The sequence below is a fragment of the Harpegnathos saltator genome, unplaced genomic scaffold (genome assembly GCF_003227715.2).
Source record: "Harpegnathos saltator strain DR-91 unplaced genomic scaffold, Hsal_v8.6 scaffold758, whole genome shotgun sequence".
In the NCBI taxonomy this organism is placed as follows: Eukaryota; Metazoa; Arthropoda; class Insecta; order Hymenoptera; family Formicidae; genus Harpegnathos; species Harpegnathos saltator.
This window is the reverse complement of record NW_020230602.1, coordinates 841,384-860,416: the sequence shown is the minus strand read 5'-3', so window position 1 is coordinate 860,416 and position 19,033 is coordinate 841,384. Positions and strand designations below refer to the sequence as shown.

General features: G+C 46.5%; 1 protein-coding gene across 1 annotated transcript in view; it reads left to right on the top strand.

Moving 5' to 3' along the window:
- Nucleotides 1-12,721: 12,721 nt before the first annotated feature.
- Nucleotides 12,722-19,033, top strand: part of LOC105186038 (uncharacterized) — a 56,526-nt gene continuing 50,214 nt past the window's right edge. Inside the window, exon 1 of the mRNA XM_011145973.3 lies at nt 12,722-14,443. Coding sequence (XP_011144275.1) covers nt 14,407-14,443 — 37 coding nt within the window. The 5' untranslated portion in view covers nt 12,722-14,406. The remainder of the gene's footprint in view (nt 14,444-19,033) is intronic.

The following is a 19,033-nucleotide window of genomic DNA, read 5'->3' as shown; positions in this document are numbered from 1 at the left end:
GCCAAACAGCAACATTCTAATTCCTGTCGTCATACGCGAGTAACGTCGGTATTTCCTCTTGAATTACGACGACGAGATTATTCTGTCCGCTTAATGCGCGCTCATGCTCGCTGTCCGTTCGTACGTGGAAGATGCGTATTACGAGAAAAACAGCACCCTTCATCGTACTCGTGTGCCACCATCTCCCGGGGGGAGCGCAGACACGATTTGCATACTATTGCCAGTTAAAGCGGCAGTTAAAATGTTCGTTGAAATTATACGGCAGAGCTCCCATTGAGCAAGAGGAGACGCAGCACAGGCGGACGCCACGCGATGAATTCAAAGTCGATTTTTGCCAGTCTTAACAGCCGAGAGCAGTGCGAGCAAAAATAGCATATGGATATTCAATGCCGACGGAGAGAAACGAAATTAAATCGCCGTCTCCCCCGCGACTCTCGACTTGCTTCCACGCGGTTTCTCCGTGTGAAGCTAGCGAACGACGAAGACGAAAGTTTTTTTGTTTCGTCGGATTTTCCATCCAGTTGGCGCGAAATGCGAGGTGTTTGCGCCCGCGATGTAAACTCTTCTTAAGTAGAGACGGGCGTAGAGCGCGTGTTTACCGAGCGGAAAATCGAATGTCGGAGTCGAGGAAATCCTCCCTTAATAAATCGCAGATATAATCGAGCGAGTGTGTGGAACGCGGAAAACGTTTCGCGCGATCGCGAAAGACGCGAGTGCGCTCCCTTCCTGTAACCTGAACCGCTGATGTGTCTTTTTGCCTCAGCGGGAAACATTCGTGCTCAGCGGGAAAATAGTTGCGTTACTCATTAAAGAAATCTTACACTTTCGTTGGGTTAAGTTGAGAATCATTGAAACCATCGGCAGTTCGGGGTGGCGAACGGCCTGTTTTTTCTCCTTCGTCTCGAATACTTGCATCGTTTACGACAGTCGCTGAAACAGCCGATAGATCCGAGAAGAACCGAGCAGGGTTGAATCGCGCGGTGCAGATCCACGGATTAAGGATTACTCTGAAGAGATTCGCCGGAGTTGTCTCGGGATCTTCTCTCAGAATTCATCGCGCGCAATCGGGTTACCAAACGAGATAATTCGCGGCGGAGAATTGCCAGGGCAGAGTGACAGAGCGAGAATGAAGGCTCGGGGAAGGAGGGGCGATCATGTTTATCTCGCTTCGTGTTCCTCGTACGCATCTCCTCCGTTCTATCTCGATGTGTCTTATCTCGTCGACGAGGATACGATAGACGAATTTTGTGCGGGCGAAGCGTGAGAGGAGTACATGCTGGAGATCCTCCATTTGTTGGGTCCGTCAGTAGTCGTAGGTGGAATATACACGAATGCGCGAGCGGGGATTTTCTAGGGAGACGCAGCAACGTCGTCGAGACGAGGTCGGTAAACGTGAATAGAGATGTCTCTTCTTTCTGGCTGTCTGTTAAAGTTTGAAGACATCGGCGCTCGGTATCCGTATTTGCAAAGAGAGCAAATAAATTGACGCCGTCGATATCGATTTAAACCGGCTGCAAAAGAAACATCAGTTACGGGGTTTAAAACGTATCTCTTTAAGTGATATTTAACATCCCACGAGTCCTTTCGAGTCCTCCTCGAACACAACGATGGAAGGCCGTGTGCGTTCCGTCGAGCCGGCGCTTCCGTTTTTTCCATGTTTCTCGTGTGTGGTTAAAATTTCCCGAGATTCTCGCGCTGGATATCCAATAAGGGGATATCAAGAAAGGGCCAGGCAATTTAAGTTTTCAACAGCGCGCGCAGCGATTTATCGTTTCGCGGTTCGGAAGCTTAATTAAACTTACGACCGCGACTCTACCGTAAGTCGCACATGACTTACAGCCGCGGTTACAGCTGTTGAAAGGGGTTACGTCGTGTGTGCTATTTCGCGACGTCTTCACGAAGCCCTGGGAGCAGCCGAACTCGCGTATTTCGATAAGGTGCTCTGTGTCACCGCTGAGCGAGGGTGAAATCCTGCTCAATTGCTTCCCGCTTTTCTTCGGCTTGAGGAGAAAAGAGAGGGCGCGCGCGGGCGGGCGGTGGAATCGGTGGCAATTGGCGGGCAGATTTTCCTATTTCTCTTCTACCATCCGTGGCAACACGCACGTGTTCTTCATTTCTCGTCGAATGATACCGTGTGGCCGAGAGCCACGGTTAAGCTCCACCGCGCGGCCGCGCGTTTGCGACGAGCGCGTTTTCGGCGCGGCGGACAATTGCAAACGAAGTCGCGACGTTACGCGACGGCAGCCCGCGCCCCTCTCGTAAAAGGCGAGCTGAATATCCCGGCGGCGTGAGAAACGCGCGAATTACGGAGATAATGTTCCTCCGGTATGTTTCCATACCGTGCGTTTCGCCGCGCCGCAAGCGCGTCGCGAATGAAATATACAGCGGACAAACGCCCGTGCTGCTCTCTCTCTCTCTAAAAAGCGCTCGTTTCATTTCTCATTGGAGCGCGACGTAGCCTCGACGGGAATGTGGCACTTGGTATTAATGCAAGCTGGTAATTAATATATCAATTAGGCAGGGATCGCGCTAATCGCACGGGGTTGCCGAACCCCGTGATTATCGATAACGAGAGCGAGAACACCGGCGGCGCGATAATTCGCACTCTGAGACGCGAAGACGAATAATTCAGCGGCGTGAGAAGCACCGCGGGGACGCGCGTGCTGCGCGTTTTCGGTCGCGTTTAATCAGCAAGTGGGAGAGCGCACTTCGCCCGGGAGCGTCGCCGTTATTGCGCTCTGCGTCTCGGGCTTGTCTTATTCTTCCTTTAATCAAGAGGTGGCATCGTTCCACTTATCTGTCGTTGGTGGTGCACATTGCGCGTCGCGTATACACAGAAACACACACATGTTCAGACACACAGACACACACTTGGGTACGTACAATGCTGGCGAATAGGCGTCGCGATAAGAGACAGAGACCGGGTATAAGAGATGAAAAGGAACAAACTCCACTCTGCTGAAAGCTAGCCCGTGTCAGCCAGAAGGCACGCTCGCTCGATAACAAAACAGTGATTCCTCGATTGCATCGCGCATTAAATTTTCGGCCCGCCTTTCGTACATTCGCGAGGTTATTACGTAATTTAGTCACGGAGAATTGCGTGGAATTTGTTTCCCACGACTCGCGGTGAGTTATGAAAATAATTAAAACGCCGTGTATTGGGGCGCTTCGCTCGGAACTCCATCGCGAATAAATGCGAGTCTGAAATTCGGAAACGCAGGACTTGGGAATAATGAAGGGAACAGAACAGAAGAGGGGATAATCGCATCGGAGGTAACGTATGCATTGCGCGTATACGTTTCGATCGAGTTTCGAGTTTTTACTTTAGTGTGTGCGGCTCTTTTTCACACTAAATACGGGCAAGTATTCGTGCCTGTATTTATGAACGTGGACGATCTCACGCGCGCGTGCTTGCAATTTTCAGCCTCCATTGTCGTCGTCTGGCTCGTAAACGAGTAGCAATTCCTCGCTGCGGAATATCGCAGTCAGCCACCCGAGTCGAAATATTTTGGTCTCACGTTAACTTTGCGAATTCCATCCAGCTCGAAAGATTTCCGAGATACAATACTACATATAATTTTACGTCGATGCTGCGAATGAGCTTTTTCGAAGATTGATATGGAGAAAACAAGCAGTGCGAATCAATATCCGGACATTGATCTTTCTAGTGTTGCATCTCCCGATTTTTCATCGGTCCTTCAAGGTCGACGGAATTGGAGGGATCAATGTGTGAGACGAAAATTGTAACTCGTAGGGTAGTTAGGAGAAACTACCGACTAACTAGGCTCCCCGATCTGTTACCTACGGTTGAATCGTTAACATCGCGTCCATGGCGAATGATTGTAATAGTAGGAGGAGTCGTGCGAATTGTACGATATGGCTGCATACGACAGTGCAGCTGCGCTTCGACGACGACAAACGTATTTAGTCAGAGATTTACAAGCGCGAAACCATCGCAGTCCGTTGCAATTAGAGATATGCGGATTCAACGGCCGTGTATGATACCTTCGGTAGTCACCATTACGATTTGACCCCCGCGCGGCCGTCTGACGAGCCTGACGAGCTGGCCCTTTTCCAAGCCTCTTTGCCAAGCAAACGTTATTTTCTCTTATCAGATGAGCATGATTGTCTGACGTTAATTATCAGGTAACTGTAATTTATTCAAAGCGAAAATTTTTTTGGCTACAGAGGAAGAAAGGAAGTCGAGCGAGAGTCGGTCTCTAATTGTTACGCGTGATAATTTAAACCTAATAGTGGGGAGATATCTTTTTTAATTAGGACATTAGGACATAATGATATATAGGAGGTCTCACGAGTGTAACTTTGACGGTGCGCTTTCCGGACGATTTGCGGTCGTTCCACTCTCTCGGCGATTTCCTCCGATCTTTCACAATGTTAAAGTTTCGTATTCACCGAGGGCCGTTTCCCCATTTATCCGCGGAAGTGTCTCTCGAATCATCTTGATCTTCCATTTAATTCCGTTTAAGTCGAGTATATTTAAAGAAGCGCAATTTTCTCGCTCCACAAACGAAGAGGGTGACGGTAATAAAAGGATCTCAAGTGCCGGCGTAACGGCGAGAGAAGAACTCTCCGTTTTATCAGAGCGCTTGCCATTTATTAGCGCTGTTTATTTCATTGCCACGCGCGACGGTAGTTTTCACGGCTACGCGAGATTACGTCGATTTTAATCGTCACGCAAATTCCGCACGTATAAACTCGAAATATACAAATTCCTGCATTGTGAGAAAACAGCTTATAGCTATCGCTAAAAGAAACGGCTCCTCTCTTCGAGAGGAATCGCTTGAAACGAGATCTGTGACACATCTTTCTTCGAATTTACGAGCGTGATGCGCCGTTCTTTCCTCGACCGAGCAAAATGTTTTTTCCGCGAGGTGTTCGTTAGGCCTTGAAACTCTATCGTAAATTCGCGCACTCCTCGCGGACGGGGGACTCCCCGCACGATCGAAATTGGGGTACGAGTAGTACTTGCGTTGGTATAAATGCGGCTTTCGTAAACCGTCGGCTCGTAAAACCGACCGGAGAGCGTAATAATTCTAATTTAGCAACGCGAACTTAACCCGATTTAGTAGCCCGATTTATTCAATATAATTTAATCATCGCCGTCGCTTCATCGGCACGATTTTCTCATTCAACCGAAAAAGTCCACGGCGCATTTATATTTACGCGATATTTAAGCGATAATTTACGATATGCCGCGCTATTTTTTAGGACACTATTGTCGCATCGCACTCGTGCAATTATACAACGTAATTTGCCCGCGTCACATGATTATTGCAGCATCATAGCTTGGCTCGCGAGTTAATCGAGTTAATAAAAAAACAAAGGTAAAGAATATACACTCTACGATGTATTTTATCGCAAGACAGCGAGTAATTGCGCCGATTGTCGATACGACGCGGTCGTGATTTCGCTATCGATTTGTCATCTCGGTATCGGTTCGTTAGAAAAATAGGAAACGGGCAGAAAACGGCGCGAGTAAAACCCGTAATGGATGAAATTTACATCCCCCCGACCGCAGTCCGGCGCTGTTTCCGTCGTGCGACTTTTTCCACTCGTTTCATTTGCATATGTGTGTTGTGCCGCCGCACCGCGGCTACAATTTATTTCTCTGCTCAAATTCCCTTCGCGCGTGCGGAGAACGATTCGTTCGTCTTTCCTGCAAGTTTAGCATATCACGTGCGCACGCGAAAAACTGAAGTATAATCTGACAGGGTTCCGTCCATGAAAAATGTCCTGTTTATCTGTTTCGGCATAAAAGCCGGGTATTTAAAGATTAACTTGCTATGTTCGTATTTGCGTTTGTCGTTCCACAGATTTGCATGGGAATATCGTAAAAAGCGAGACGGGCGCACGCAGCCTTTTCGCTAATATTTCATCCGTCATTGTGTGAGAAAAGTTATTATATTAAAAGCGACGCTTTATCGGTTCACTCACGTTTACGTTTCCCGTTCGTCCCGTTAGATTCCTCGTTTTCCAGAACGTATAACACAACTTCTAAAAATAATAATTTTCGCGGCGCCCGTCGTTGGACGGAAGAGCGCACGCGAATGTATTTCTCACCATATGAGTGATAAGACGTCCACGATTGCGCTCCACGTTCCTGCACGAAACGGCCATTTTCTTGGTCCGTAAAAATTCAGCCCGAAGACACGTGGGTGGAAATGCGCTCGCATTATTTTTAGGTCGCATCTCTGACGCACAATGATTTTTCCTGCGAATTTCGTACGCTCGCGCGCATCTCACCAAATTATGTATACATTTCGACGCGAAATAACAAAGCGTAAGGTTTTCGCTGGAGCGAGAACCACCGTGTTGAGAATCGCGAGAACGTGGAAAAAAGGAAACTCGTGAGAGAAGAAAACGATTGTGATATCCGCGCGTGTGATAAAAGTTACGGTATTTTAAGACAGCGACCTAACGGATCATCGAACGATATCGAATCAGTCATCCCGGAAGGATATCGTATTTTCGCGAAGGTAAATTTATAAGGGAATTTTTTTACGAGAGAAAAAGAGAGATACGCAAGAGAGTAGGCAAATGATGATATGAGTTCCTCGCACGGGATGGTTTCGCAATCGTAGCCGCACGGTTTGTTTACTTTATAATATTATTACATATTGCCTCGATACAGAAAATGTGTCTTTATTGGATTTTCCGCGAAATACTGGGATAAAAAGAAGGACTTTACAAAAACCGGACCCACACGAGCTCCCTAGGTCATTCATTCATCCCGTTTTTAGAATAAAATCCCACGTCCATCGTATTATCATATCTGCAAAACAAACCGAAAATTTGATCAATCTCAAAAATTGAATTTGCTGCAACGAGAAACTAAATGACATTTGCGCGAAACGCGGATTTATTTTTCCACATAGGCGTTTTTCGTTCGTTTAAGCTTTCGTTCCAGCTTAAAAATCGGCATTTGAGATGGGAAGAGGAGCAGGGGGTATCTTCGAATATAAACCGCCATCAAGAATTAAACCATAGAACAGAATTCGCTGATGAAAGAAGCGTCTCACTCCCCTCGCTATACCGTCCCCCCGTCGTCATTAAGCGGTCTCTCACGGGGAGAATTTGCCGCGTACGAATTTCCTGTATTCATCATACGCTCCATTAAATTACGTATGCATCGTTCATTTGCATTCGCGCGATACCTTCTCATCCATCGTCTCGAACTTCACCCTAATGTAACCCTAACGGCAGTCATCTTGTCCCGCAGCTTTCGCCTCGAATATCTCCGGGCAATCTACATAAACACTTAAGTATCTCCGGGCTACGTTGCTGCTGATTGTTCGCACGCGTGCGTGCGAAATTATTTTTCAATTCGCCATCGAATCCGTGTTCTATCTTTGAATGAGCCACGAAACAATTATCTGCTTTCCCGAATTTAGCGCTCCGAGTCAAACGGCCGGCAGTCATGCATCACTCGAAGCTCCTACGGCTAACTATAGTTTCGCCAAAAGACGAAATGATTCATTCTTTCTGATTTTACGCTCGTATTTTCCTATTTAACATTAGATATTCAGAGACCGGCCAAACTTGACTTTATTGTTTAAGGAAAGAGTCTAAGGAAAAGAGTAACTTGTTTCAAACATTTGACTTAACTTTATTGTAAACAGGTAAAAACTCCTGTGGCTGTTGTAACTGCGTTATCTGGATATTTTGTGCAAATTATATATATTTTTTGGTACATGCAAAAAAGTGCGAAAACAATGATGATACAATAACGGGAGAAAATGCTAAATTTGATTTCACAAGAAATTAATTATGACGCAGAGAGTCAAACGAGACGCATGATATCGTCTGAATGTTTTTTCAGTAAAAATGCGAGCTACATTCCCGTTCGAACATGTTTTGTAAACTCATACATTTTATAAGCCAGTCGGGAAATCCGAGTCTCCCGGCGTGCGAAATATCGGCTCCGAGTAGTAACGCGTCGCTTTGATAGTACGCATGTATGAGGGCAGATTTGAACTTTACACATCCCTCTGTTGACACGTAATACCTCCATTTACCGATGTTTAGAGTGATGAAAAATATGCGCACTCAGTGAACTACGCGAAATAAATTAAAAAGAAATTTTAATCGCTAGAAGTTGCGTTTCAATGGACGAGAAACACCAGATCGGCAAATATTTCGCATTCTGTTACCTTTGAATCCCGCGCTGCTCCCATTCGTAACTGAAAGTTTGTGTTCGCGTAGCCCACGCTCGCTTTCTCCATTTAAATTCCAAGGTCCGCGTCGAGAATCATTTGTCAATGACGAATTTTCAGTGCCGCTCCTCCCGGCCGTGACTTTTTGTATCGTTTCGCGACACTGTTACGCGTATCGTTATGGACATTAAGAAAACTCAAAGGCATGACCTTGTCGGGCTTTCAACCGTGAAAGCTCTCTCCTAGTTTGCTTATACACGGTGCTCTCAAAGTCGAAGTGCCTCAAGCAACGGAAAGTTAGGAAAATAACAAAACTGAAACTAACAATTGTATTCGACCTGAGAATTCGATTTATATCGCGAGAATACATCCCCTTCTCTCTCTCCCTCTCTCTCTCTCTCACACACACACATGTACACACACACGTCAAGCTAATTTTTCGTCGGCGGAAAATACAAATCTAGCGGAAAATTCATGCGAAAAGAGTTTGCCTTTTTTCAGAGGATACCTCGTATACATGTCCTGATCGTAAATCTTTTTGAAAAGTTTTGTCATAAACGGAGAGATGAGCGAAGCGTACGAAGAGCGAAGCGAGAGGCGAGCCGCAATCCGCCGTTTTCGGAATATCCTATTTCGGGGATTCGCGCATAGAGGGCAGATCCATTTTCTCGTGCCCTATCCGTGCTCCTTTTTGCGCGCGATGGTCATTTAGCTGATAGCTCGCGTATCGCGCGGTATTTGCACACAGCTGCTCGAAGGAAAACACTCGATGTGTGCCCCGATAAATAGCGCGCGCGCGGTCAGCTATAATTAGTGTGCCGAATAGGAAATGGGAAATGCGGAAACAATGTCGCATCCTGTTTGATTAATGAGCGGCCGCAGGATTCATAGATGAGTCGTCGCACGATTTATCGTGCAAGAAAAGGTTGCGAAAGTAAAGTCGTGATATGTGACGCGTAATCCGAGAAGATAATACCTGGAATAACGCTGAAGCGGTAGAACTACTCTGTTATTTGAGTTGTTGTATTGCGCTAGACCGGGATAATCGTGGCTCATTTATATTCCTGTAAATTAAACGGCACGCGGTGCGCGAGAGGAAGAGAGAGAAAGAGAGGGAGAGGGAAAAGTGCAATAATTAAAAAACGGCGGGAAAACATTCCGTGTTTTCGTTTATGACAAACGCCGTACCCGATTGTCCCTTTATAAATTAACATCGCGTTTACGCACGATGTCCTGCGTAAAAACTGCACGAAATAATGAAGGTTGAAAACAAATATACTCGTAACAAATAAACCTTCTTCCTAGTTCTCTCTCTCTCTCTCTCTCTCTCTCTCTCTCTCTCATGATAAAGTTCAATTACAAATGTCGCATTAATTTAATATTCAACTCGATAAATGAAACGCGATGGACGGCTCGCGGAGAGTTTCTATTTTAACTTGCTTCCTCCGAGATAACTTCGAAATGGCTGCCGGCTCCTCAAACATGCGCGAGACAAGCCGAGACACACATCGTGTATCCGAATTATTCTATTTTTAGTCTGGTCGCTTCCTTTGTTTACACCGCGGCATGGCCTTGCATTTATTATTGAGCGCGCTGAGTTTACACGCACAATATTGGCCGCGCCGCACTGGTCATGAAAGCGGCTCGAGATAATCAGAATTTAGCGCGCGTAACAATGCATTTGCATTAACGTAGTGCGCGCGGCCGCGTGTCGCCGGCATTATTTCATTGCAATTATCGGCGCCTCGGGTGGAAGCACGTTCCGCCGAGTCATCGCGGCGATCGCGCGCGAGTCGAAGGGAGCCGCGTTCTGAATTATGAGAGTTGATTTACGCACAACCACAAGTATACAAGTGTATATACAAGCGTATCGCGTCCCTGCGATAGATTCATGCGTTTTACAAGTAAAGTCCTCCTTACAAGTAAATGTTAACTCTCGAAGGATCAACGATAGCGATATCGTCGTCGATAATTACAGCATATGGGAGGGGCGGGAAACAACACGGCGGATCCTCCCGCATCCTCTATCTCCTCCGCAAAGTGGAAGCGATGGTTTAACATGTTAAAGGTGATCGATCCGCATTGAAAGGTTCGCGCGCTTGTAACGATGTACGAGACGCATTATCACGCCATGTGTGCATACACGCGCGTGTGTGTGTGTGTGTGTATTCGCGAGGCGATGCAGTTTACATATTTTACCGCGCCAGACCGCTTGCAGTTCGCTCATGTAACTTCGTTATTTCAAAAGGGATCGATTCTAAGCGCATCGACACGTATCGCGCGCGCGGAAGCAACGCGCGTTGCCCGCCAGCGAGCGCAAATTACCGCCCGCGCCGCTGCCACCGTCGGCGCATGTATCAGATTGCGCGATTGACAGCAGCGACGGCGGCAATTAATTCCGTGCGATTCGATCGACTTTATCAATCGCTAGGGGAAGGGGGGAAGAAGGACGACGGGTATTAGCGGAGTTGCCGCGATACGCGGAATAATTGAATCGGTATCAATGCGAACCGCGTATAAGTGGGGTCACGGAGGTCGCGTCACGTCACGCGTTCCCGCGAGAAGCTCGCGGAGGAATTAAATTTCGCTACGAGGGCTCATTATTGTCGTATTCGCACGGCGATAATTTTTATTTCCCGTTTGGCACACAGGTGTTGCGACGAATCCAATTAACGATGAAGCGCCACTACCGGCCCCGACCCGGTACCCGCGCGCTCACACTCACCGGTTTTTGTTTCGGTGCGGATACGCGACGTATCGAATTATAATATAAATTAACGATGATGAAATTGGCAATAACACACATTCGATAATATCGGACGGAATTGTTAATTGTGCTGTCAGCGAAACGTAAAGTGGCGAAATAAGCCGCGCCCATGCGCGCACGAGCCGCCTCGCCCGTTGGTAAATAATGGTGACGATGATAATAATAATAATAATCTCGCGCTTCTGCGTCATTTATCACGAATGAAGTGATCAGCCGCGCTGAGCAGCTACGATGATTATCGCGATATTTCTAAACGGTGCGACGCGAAAAATTTATGCGTGTCAACGCGAGGCGGCTGGTGAAATTTAATTATTTTGCGATCGCGTCGCACGCGCGCGCATGTGCGCTCGTGCACGTAAAAATAAATGCGAACCTGCGTAGGAGAAGTTATTAACGAGAAATATGACGCGTTGTGCCCGTTTATCGATTCGCACGAGATACGGATTGATTTCGCCGACGAATCGTTCCGTGCTATCTTTAGGACCGATTACAGTTATTAACTCTGCTAACGAGTGATCATAAACGATCTGTAGCGTGCTTGGGGGAAAGAGTTATAAATTAAATATCGGAAAAGGGGAGGAAGAGAGAAAGAGGAAAGAGAGAGAGAGAGAGAGAGAGAGAGAGAGAGAGAGAGAGAGAAAAGGCGAACGGATATCTTCATCGGAGAAACAGTCGTCATAATTTACGTTCCGTCTGGTTAGTAACGAATAGCACTGCTTCGAGAGCCCATGAGGGAGCCGTATAATTTACTTAAGTGTATTTCCGTCCCAACGCTCTACGTTTCCGACTTGGCGGATTTCAACTTTTAATAACGGTATTCTCATTCTGAGGCATGTTCTAGAAAAAGAAAAAAAACGAGAAGGAATCTTTCCTCGCGTGCTGAACTGAACCGACGTTTTTACGCACTCGCGGCGATTCCTCAGCGAATTCCGGCTTCTTGATTTTCACCTTGCGGTTTAATTGGACGAGCTATAATTAGTCGGGTTACGTTACATAGGAGGATGAGAGTGGCCTCAATAGCCAATGGTAAATTGCGGCTTTAGTCTCGCAAGGATGTGCCCTCACCTTCCGGCCAGCTCGGAACGCGCACGAAGATATCCGCCGGAGCAATTCGCTCGAATTACGTAAATGCGCAATGAATAACTTAAGTGCGACAAGAGAGAGAGAGAGAGAGAGAGAGAGAGAGAGAGAGAGAGAGAGAGAGAGAAACAGAGCGCCATTCGCCGCGAATGGCGGCAATTGAAAGTTTTCGTCGATTGAGCGAACGACACTTTAGAAGAAACTCTCAATCGACGGGGAGGACGGAAGTACTATGGCATTAAATTCGCGAATTTTATGTTAAATGTTATGTTATGTTAAATGTTTAATTCGCTCATGAATCCTCGAAATAATCGGTCTATCTAAGCTCAGAAATCGATGATCGGACATCGATGATAATTTTTCGAGTTGTCGCTACATTGATAATAGATATGCAATATTCAACGGTAAACAATAATAATAATTCGTCGATATCGTGTCGACGTATAGTCAATATTTTTTTACTTATTCGATATCTAAAAGATATCATATAGATATTGATCGATTTTATTGATGTATGATCTAAGTAGTGTACTCATCATTTAGGTATCATATTGAAGTCAAATCAATATGGATGCATCGATTCGACTTGAGCATGATACAAACTGAATAACAATTCGATCATCGACATCTGCTTAATATCTTGCAGATATCGCGATGAACCGAAAAAATATCAAATCGATCGTTGATCTTCACATGCTGTCAACTTGATTTCGATGTAATTTCGGCTGGATTCGTTATGAATGCGATATCGTTGACAAAAAATACTTGTCCATCAACGCAATAAGGTCTCGTCGAGCACAAGTCGTTATGTTGTTATTTATACCTCGCGAAATGTTCCATCGACATCCTCGATGGAGGAAGAATACCGGCGAGAAATACGAGCAATATTTTTAATTAATTGAGAATCGATTCCGCCGATATTTTTTACGGGCCCCTGATGTGATTTATAAACACTGCAATGTGGGAGAGAAGTTTCCGTACTCCATAAAAAATTTACGGCCGTCAAGTAGCGTATCTGAGTCGCGCGAAAATGCGATATCTGCGGCTTATATCAGCCGTAAAAAAATTGTTTTTCTTATGTCCTTAACTATCGCGCTAGTTATAAAATCAGGATAAAGGCCGAACCCTCGAGCAATCTGGAGATCGAGGGCAGGGAGGAGAGAATTTCGCGAGGATTCCCCCAAAGAACCGCCGGCTGAGACAATCTTTTGTGCCGCTTGAGTGTTTCCCGCCGGTGGTCCCGCTCGCAAAAGTTTGAGATCGAGAGGTTCGTTCCAGTTTACATCCTACTCTCCGACTCTCTCAGAGATGCTAGAGAAAAACGCACCAAGTGGTCTCTAGTTGCGCGCGCGCGCGAAGCTCTTCCTCCCTATCCCTCTTGTGTCTTATAACAACCGGGACTTATATTCGCAGGAGAGTCGTCCCGCGGGCGATCGCGACGCGATGATCCCTATCGAAAAATCGATTTCTTATCGGCCTCGTGTGAAATATATAATCTGCCGCGACTGGCGCGACGTAAAGTGGAAATCGCGCCGCGACGTTGTTGGCACGTCAAAGTTCTTTCGCGTCCGAACGACAGCGCGTCGAGAACAAATCTGCTCCCAAAAATTTGCCCTCTCGAGAGGTGATGTCTCTCGTTTATCATTCGAACGCGAGCGCATCCTGGTGGCGGCCCTGGTTCTGGAGAACCGATTCTGGTAGATGCGATTCCGAGTGAAGAAAGTTCCGACGTAAACACGTCGCTTCGGGGCACTGTGTACCTCGAATATTTTGTTTCAGTTTTTGCCTCGTCACTTGACCGAATCTGTTATCCCCCGGGTAATTTCAAACAATAGGCACGGTCTAACGTACAACCGAGACCTTCGCGGACAACACAGGCGTGTACACAAAAACGTTTGTATCGGTATGCCGTCGAGCAGTTTATTCTGTCAGCTCAGCGCGGAAGGACGCGTAGAGCGCCACGTAAGCCGGCTGTGTGTGAGATACTCGAAGCAACTTTTACGGTTGTCACCGACAATTGTCGTCGTGCTTACGGAGAATCTTCGCGAATCTGTCGTTTGTGATGACACTTGAGCTTGTCGCGTACAAGTAACGCGCGGTCTTCATCGAACGGTAATTCATCGAGGAAACATTTATTGCACGAATATGTGCTTATAACGGATCTTCGGCTCCACCATGGCGCGTAATGATATCGCCTTTATTAACGCGCGCGATCGTGATTAACCGCTACTTCTCCGGTCGAGGCTCGAAGTATCCGAAGAAACATTAACGGTGTGATATAGTGAGACAGTGTGACAGTGTGACCGTGAAAGGACACAGGACTTAATTCCATAACTTCAGGGGGCCCAACGAGAGAGCGACGAGAACGAGGACGCAGCAGTGAGGATGCTACAGCGAATATGCAACGGCAGTGCAACGTTTGGTGAGTCTAAATTCAACCCTGTTTGTAATTCGCGTAATTAATTGCTCGACCGTTTGGCCGTGCCGTGAGACAGAGAGAGAGAGAGAGAGAGAGAGAGAGAGAGAGAGACGAAATGTCACGAAAATATAATATCCACCGGAATGATTGCGTGTTAAGCGGGGCTAAATTCGACCCTGAACTCGGCAAGACACAATCAAATTACCCCGCAGGACACGATCGACCTTCGTGTCAATTCCGGGCCAGAACCGGCAAGGTCGATAATTTCGGACCATTCAGACGCGCGATAATCAAGTCGATTCACTGCATCGATTTTGCGCCCCGGGCGAAAGTTTTCACTGATAATCGCCGATAATCGTTGATACGAAACTTGAATCATCCATATGCGTTGAATTAAATTCGATTTAAATTCGAGAGTGAGCATATTCGAGTCAAAACTGAAAATCTAAGCAAATATCGCATGTATATTGATTTGCGTCTCTAATGCTCCATAAACTGCGAATTCCATTTCGAATCTGCCAATGTTTCCTTTTCATCTCTGTTTATCCTCTCCTCTCCTTTGTTATTATATCAAATTTAAATCTGGCCAGATTGAAATCTCTATTCATATTTCCGGACACACAACCGCTGCCTTTGTTCTCTTTTCTTTTCATCCGTTTTGAATTTGCAAACCGCATGAAAATTTCCAATGCCAATAAACAAAACGATAACAAAGGATTACGAAGAAAGGAAGTTGGTTCTTTTATTTGCCCGTTAATTGTGGGTACTTGTTATATTTACTTATTGAACTTTATTAATAATTTATTTGATAGTTAATTATCATACGTACTCTATTCGTAGTTGATCAAGTATAATTAATATATAACTCGTTTAAATTGAAAATAAAGATTAAATGTCAACGGAATGCCGAAATAATCGAGTATTGAATAATTCCGAATCTATTATGCATTTCCTGAGAATGCATACAATACTTGGAGTTAGTCCATTATACAAAGAGCTCTAAGCAGGTTTTCCTTTAGACTTGAAAGTGGCGGAAGCAGTTGAATAATTATTTGTTTAGAATAGCGTTCTCTGTGATGAGATTCCCCATTGACATTTCAAATTCGACGAAATTTGCAGAGAGCAATGTAGAACTTCGTCTCGACTGTACACACGCGATTTTACACCAAAACTTTAACGCGACGTCTGAAATGCGGACATATTTAATACTGGAAATCAATTCCCTAACAATTATCCGCATTGAAACTTTGATCGAGTTCGATTGTCGGGAACGAAACGATTGGCAGTGAAAACGAAACTGAATTGAAATATGTCGTTGCGATTTTAAAACGTCACGGAAGAGAAAAGAGTTCTTCATCATCGAAGGACTCTGTCCGATTTTTAAATCCTGACGATCTGACATTTCAAATCGCTTTCTGCCCCAACTCGCGCCCGGGGTCAAGGCAGTTAAATAAGTATCGAGGATAAAATGAATAAAACATGCGGACAATATTCACGTCCAGGCTGCGCTACCGCTCGCTGTTCCGTACACCTGTTAGCGCATTAATCCCGACGCATTTCGGAAGTTGTATCGATAAAGTTTAATTTCGCTCGACAATTCATTAAAACTTGGTCGCGCGCGTTCCTGGCCTAACGGTTATTTCGTCTACGCGCACTGCTGCCCGCCGATACAATTATGGCAGTCGCACATAGTAAAGCCGTCATGATCGCGTCTTCCTTAATTAATCATTATGAAGTTTAAACGGTCCTTCTCGCTTTCGTCCGGCTCCGATGATAAAATTCGAGAGAACGATGTGAATTGCACTGAACGGACACTGTCACAACGACGACAACAACGACAACGACGATGAAGACGTGGAAGACGTGGATTACCGCGATGAAATGGATCTCGTTTGCTCGCTTTTGTGCGTAGCGTAAAGAGCTTTCGCCGCATTAACGGGGAGACGACCCGTGTATTTAAAAATACTCGCGGGTCATTCCCGACGTATCAAATTTCAACGTGAATTGTTTGTCCCGACGCACTCGACAATTCGATTTTCTCCCTAACAAAAATACAACGCGGGGGTGGAAGACGACGCGAAGTTATAAACGGAAAACTTCAACGATATCTGACGGCTCTTTAGCCTCCGGCGATAACTTCGTGTCGCGACACGTGTAACTGACTTTTGCGCTTTGACTCACGAACCGAAACTTCGAGCCCCACGGCTTTTTTTTTTGTCGTCACAGTTAAAATTGATGGTTTCTCCTCTGTCAGGGGGACGAAAAGCCCCGTCTGTGGATGTGGACGCAGCGAAAGGGGATATTTAGTTAAGCGCGTTTATCGAGTCACGCTATCCCGGGATTTTCGCGATGGGACGTGCGAGGCTTCCTCGCGGCGATTGTTCCGAATCCCTTTGATCACCGACTGGAATCCGAGCCGTCGCCGTGCGTCTTAACGCTTCGTTACACGGAATAATTTTGATCTCGTTTTCCCCTCCCCCCTCTCTCTCTCTCTCTCTCTCTTTCTCTCTCTCTCTCTCTCTCTCTCTCTCACCCCCCCTATCTTTCGCTGCTCTTGTTCTATGTTTGTTTCGCGTCTTGGGACCGACATTTTTCGCCGGTTACGCGTCGATGCTATCGGAATTTGACAGGACCGATCGTGAAATACGCGTTCGCACGCGCGGGTGGACTTTTCTCATCGTAATTCGCTCGTGCTATCCTCGCACGAGGTTTCGCCGTTTCTACTGTTCTTCCCCGTAGCCTCGCTACCTCGTAATTCAATCCCGCGAGCGACGTTTATTCCCTCGAATGTCTCCTCATTACGTCGCGCAATTTGAGATCGCGATAAATCCGCGTCGAAGACCATGAATTTTGAGCGTCAGACTTCTGGAATTCTTTCTCTCTTTCGCTTCTCTCGCTCTTGAATAAAAAAAAAGAAACGTCGCGCTCCGCCACTTTACTCTCCTTTCACACCGATAACTTTCGCAGCATTTAGTTTGTACATTTCGCCTCGCGTAGCCTCGCCTCGCCTCTCTTCTCCTCTCTCCTCTCTTCTCCTCTCTCCTCTCTTCTCCTCTCCTCTCCTCTTCTCGTGTCTCGTGGCTCGCGTGATCGCGAAACGAGAAATCTCGTTAAATCTGTGTCGAAGTTGCGGCTCACGGCAGCGCGTTCCTTTGAATAAAATCCTTGTTGCTTCTCACTCAGCGCGTTTCGCTATTTGCATGTTACTTCCGTTCGCGTAATTAATTCTGAAGATTTTCAAATGAAATTAAACGATTCACTTCCAAATTCATGTCTTTGATACGTTGACTGCCGGTGTATCACCGCTGATATGTTCAAATAAGCGCGAGAATGTATTTTCGATCTGTGCTTGTAAATTTCTGTGCGCTGCTGAATTTGCGCTGAGCAGGTAACATGCTAAAGAACGAAAATAACTCGTTGTGAAATTGTACACAGTTTGTACCGCTCGCTCGGAAGCTGCGTTTTGAAATCACTGGATGTGACATGGAAATTTTCGTAAAGCTCGTCCTTTGTAGAAGTATGTTGCGCATAATACGATACCGAAAATAGCAAGGATGCTGCATGAAAGGCACAATACATTATTGTGACGCTCCAAGATAAGGAGCCATTTTCCGTCTCGACAGGTTAATGTACTGTGCAATTAAGGGTACGCACGGTTTATGAGCTGCGACGCACGGTACGTTCCAACACTTCCAGCCGAATAAAAATTTCCGGCTAAACAAGCTACGTGAGCGTTTAAAAAAGCTCTCGCGCACGGCTCAAATTGCTGCGCCGCGACAATCGAAAATGAGGAGAAAGAAAAATACGCGCGACCGACTGCGTAATGAGGGGATTAGATTTGTTAGAATTAGATGTGTATAGCATATAGTGTACAACTGTGTGTGTGTGTGTGTGTGTGTGTGTGTGCAGTAATGGAGGATTGCGCCAGCGGCATCTAATTTTGCAGCGAGACGAAACGAGGTATTAGAAAGGCATCTAATCAATGTCTAAGTCGCGGCACGATAGGAAACGAGATTCGCTCGCGCCACCGACTCGTAATCTCACGGATTCCGCGCTGGGCGTGCCTGAAATGCCTCGGCCGATGAATGTTGACTCGCCGGGACCTGACGTCGGAGTATCCCGCGAAATTGCCCGTGTTCGCCGGCGAGAATGAAACTTTGTTCGCCGGACTATTAATAGTCGCGAAACACAAGGTCCGCGCGGGAAGAGCGCGAGACCTTGTGTGTTATGCTTCCCGCGATCTCCCGCGCGCGGTCCGATAGTCGGATAATCACCTGCCGTTGCTCTTCTCGCCGCTCGCGCTGTACCTCAACACTCTCATCGCGTCACCTGGCAGACCCGCCACCACCGTCGTGCCGAGTCGCGTGTCTGTTGGCACGAGCACGCGAGATCACATGTACTTTGCGTCACTTCCGCGACGATGTCGGCTTCGATCATAACTTGGTCCACCGTGGAAGCTCCCTGCCACCCCCGTCGAGAGAGAGAGAGAGAGTCACTCACTCGGCACTCTGCGCGTATAAACTCCAACAACGTCTCGAGAATCCTTCCCCCGACGGCGAGATCGCCACCCTCCGCTCATCGATGAGTCACCCG